A 4,062-nucleotide genomic window follows, 5' to 3' on the forward strand; every position below is an offset into this window, starting at 1 on the left:
CTAAAAGACTTTTTTTCAACTTTGGGGGCCATGGCTCTTTCACCAGTACACTCCCCCCCCCCCCCCCCCCCCCCCCCCCCCCCAGGTGTTGAATAAAAATGAGCGTGAGCCTTTGGTTCTTGACAAGTATCGGGGACAGGACAATAATATAATAAGCCACGCGAATATTGCCATGGGAGTTAGTGAGGCATTTATTAAATAAATTGAAATTAACCTTAAAATTCTTGAGACAGTGCTATATAAATAGGTGCAAATTGCACCCACAACAACACCACTACCGAACATCTTAGTTTCAAGCCATTTGCTAAATACTAAGCTCTCTCTTTATTCCTTTCTTGTAAGAATGGCTCAAACAGTTGCAACACCTATCATTGAGTCCTCAAATATCACTGACTTTGTCATAACAAATGGCAATGGAGTAAAGGGTCTCTCAGAAATGGGACTCAAAACCCTCCCTAAGCAATATATCCAACCTGTAGAAGAAAGGATCACTGTGAGCAACATCTTGCCTCAAGAGTCTATACCCATCATAGATATGTCAAGCTGGGGCGAACAAAAAGTCTCAGAATCAATCTGTGATGCAGCAGAAAAGTGGGGTTTCTTTCTGATTATCAACCATGGAGTGCCCATTGAAGTGCTGGAGAATGTGAAGGATGCAACACATAGGTTCTTCAATTTGCCAGCTGAGGAGAAGAGGAAGTTTTCAAAAGAAAACTCACCTTCCAACAGCGTACGGTTTGGCACAAGCTTTAGTCCTGAAGCAGAGAAGGCTCTTGAATGGAAAGATTACCTGAGCCTGTTTTATGTGTCCGAGGATGAGGCCTCTGCGTTGTGGCCTTCTGCGTGCAAGTAACAGAGCTTAACTTTGCTCAATTTAGTTTACACAACAAATACATTACATATAATATAGATGCAATACTTGTGTACGTACATACGTATATAATTTACTAAAGGTGTTAAGTTCTAGTTTTATCTGGTTTAACTCAATATGACACATTATAACAAGCCATAACTTTTAGTTACATCTCATTATATCCTCCATGTTTGATTAAAGATCAATAATGATTTCGTCATAATACACACACATATATATATATATATATATATATATATATATATCTATTTTTTTATAAAAAAATTTGAGTATTATAAAACATAATTTTGTGGATCAAATAGTATATGCTTATGTTTATATATAGTTTTTGGTGGACTAATTGTTGTTTGCTTTTAGGGATCAAGTTCTGGAATATATGAGGGGGTCTGAACCAGTTATCCAAAGGCTATTAGAGGCACTAATGAAGAGGATAAATGTGAAAGAAATTGATGAGACAAAAGAATCTCTCTTAATGGGTTCAAAGAGGATTAACCTTAACTACTATCCTATATGTCCTAACCCTGAGCTCACAGTGGGAGTAGGTCGTCACTCTGATGTGTCAACCCTTACTATCCTTCTTCAAGATGATATTGGTGGACTCTATGTGCGAGGAAACAATGATAGTTGGGTACATGTTTTGCCTGTAAGTGGCTCTCTCGTGATCAATGTTGGTGATGCACTACAAATAATGAGCAATGGTCGATACAAGAGCATTGAGCATCGTGTGGTTGCTAGTGGAAGCAGGAATAGGATTTCGGTTCCTATTTTTGTTAATCCTAGGCCATGTGACATGATTGGTCCTTTTTCAGAAGTGCTTGCAGGGGGTGAGAAAGCATTATATAAGCAAGTTCTGTATTCAGATTATGCGAAACATTTCTTCACAAAGGCTCATGATGGGAAGAACACAATTGAATTTGTAAAAATATGATGTATTCTAAGGTGTGTTGTGAGGTTATGTTCTATTGTAATATAAATAATTTTTATGAAATAAAACTCAATCTAAAATCTGTTTGAAGATATATAGTGAGCGTTTGGATTGGGCTTAAAGTGGCTGAAAGTGGCGTTGCGTTTTCAAGCTTTTTTTTTTTTTTTTTTTCCCCTATGCATGAACAGTAAAATCATATAATTTTACTGTGCAGGGGACAAAAAACACTGTTCACGTACTGTTTACGTACTGTTCATGTACTGTTTACAGGTCCCACGACACTATTCACACATTTAAAAATTATTTTGCTACAGTGTTTTCAGTTTTCAGTTTCAGCAACAATAAGTTTAATCCAAACGGACCCATAATAGAATTCAGTCAATTCTTTATCCAATTATTTTACTTTTTACAAAAAAGAGTTTACACTTTTTTTAACATGGCTTTTACATTGTTTGTATGTCTGTTTGAAGCATTAGAATTCATGAGAGGTGAAAAATATTGATGAAATTAAAAATATTTTTATTATTTGTTGGGTTCAATAACGTTCAACAACAACAAAAAAATAGTCAAAGACCTTGTAACTAAATTGACACCTCTCCATGCACAAAGTGCTTAGGGGTCTAGGGGAGAAAGGGTTCGAACTGCGAAGTTAGCAGCATGTTATAATTATTTCTCAAAAAAAAAAAAAAAAACAACAACAAAAAATACTGCGCCTGTAAATGATCCTACAGGTTCCATTTTGACCCAATTTATGAAAAATGAACAATAATTACTACCTGACGTGTTTTGAATGCTGTGACAAACAATAGTAATAGCACTGACAACAACCAAATCAACGTCTAAATTTTTTTTTTATTTTTTTATTTTGGTAATTAAATTTTATGGAGTGCCTTTATATAGGCCTACAACCTATAAGACCAAAATAATGTTTTTGGTTGAATTTTATAAAACATTTGAGAAGAAGTTCTCTTTTTCTTTGCCTACTAGCTTGGAGTTCTTGTATACTAGGTTAGTAAAAAAAAGATATCAATTTATCATATACACTTCTATGTTGTGTAATTAGTCCCAAGTTTTTGGGATCTACTATGAATTAACAAACTAATTAGGGTCATGTGTATTTATTATATTCTTTCCTAAGTCATATAATGATATCTCTTTAATTGGAACGGCCTTTTTTATGCCTCCTGCTAATGTTATTTAAAGTTTTTTTTTATTTGAAAAATTGATTCATTCTTTTTCACTAGTACATTATTACTCTCATCTATACAGTGGCAAAATCAAGATTTTAGTTCAGGGGAGACACAATTAAAAGAAAAGATTGCCAAAAAAATAATCCAAATAATATTAATTTGGAGCATTAAAAAAAATTCATATTATAAAAAGGAACAAATAATAAATTGATAACTGATAACGAAAAATTAAAGAGATTAATCTAATTATATAAAGTTTAAAAGTGTTATTGGATTATTCAAAATAAGTTGAGAAATAAATCAATATAAAAGTGTTAAAATTATATCAATATACTTGAAAAGTTTTATACAATTTCACTCCATTGATTGCTTTTAAAAAAATAATGTAAAATTCAAATTTCTTTTTTTATTCTTCTAATTAGTTAAAACTTGAGTTTATAGCAAAAACTCAAAGTTTGAAACTATGCAAAAGTCTAGAGATGAGAGAAAAAAAAAAATAGAGGTAGGATGAAGAGGTATTGAAGGTTTAGTATCGTATGAAAACAAGGCATATGTAAATTTTTTTGAAAAAATAAATTATTTTAACTTTAAAATTAATATGGACACATTGCTTTGAGTTGGATAGCCATGAGAAATTTTAAACTAGGTTTGGTAGATAGATTTGGTATGATATATATATGACACTTGTCTTTTAAAATAACTTAAATTCATATTCATATATTATATATATATATATATATATATATATATATATATGTGTGTGTGTGTGTGTGGTTGTCAAAATCCCGATTTAGATCCTACGATCCTACGATTTTATTATCCCACCTGCCCAAAACGATCTTGATATTTGCGATTGTTTATGATCGTATGATTTTAACGATCCCAAATGAACCTAGTTTTTTGTAAACTTCTTTTACTTGATAGACGGTTCAGTTGGACTAAAATGAAAAATAACATCACAATAGACCAAGTTTTGTTATTCTAATCTAGAGAGATAGTGTTAGTTGGACCTAAATGAAAAATAATATTCCAATAGAGTGTCACATTTTGAGGTTTTTGGCTTCTTTAAATGG

General features: G+C 32.3%; 1 protein-coding gene across 1 annotated transcript; it reads left to right on the forward strand.

Moving 5' to 3' along the window:
* Positions 1 to 266: 266 nt before the first annotated feature.
* LOC126719527 (feruloyl CoA ortho-hydroxylase F6H1-3-like) lies at positions 267 to 1,893 on the forward strand. Its single transcript, XM_050422070.1, has 2 exons — positions 267 to 849; positions 1,232 to 1,893. Exons 1-2 carry the CDS (start codon positions 344 to 346, stop codon positions 1,800 to 1,802), a joined length of 1,077 nt encoding a protein of 358 aa, XP_050278027.1. The 5' UTR covers positions 267 to 343; the 3' UTR covers positions 1,803 to 1,893.
* Positions 1,894 to 4,062: the final 2,169 nt, after the last annotated feature.

Source organism: Quercus robur, chromosome 1 (genome assembly GCF_932294415.1).
Source record: "Quercus robur chromosome 1, dhQueRobu3.1, whole genome shotgun sequence".
Lineage (NCBI taxonomy): Eukaryota > Viridiplantae > Streptophyta > Magnoliopsida > Fagales > Fagaceae > Quercus > Quercus robur.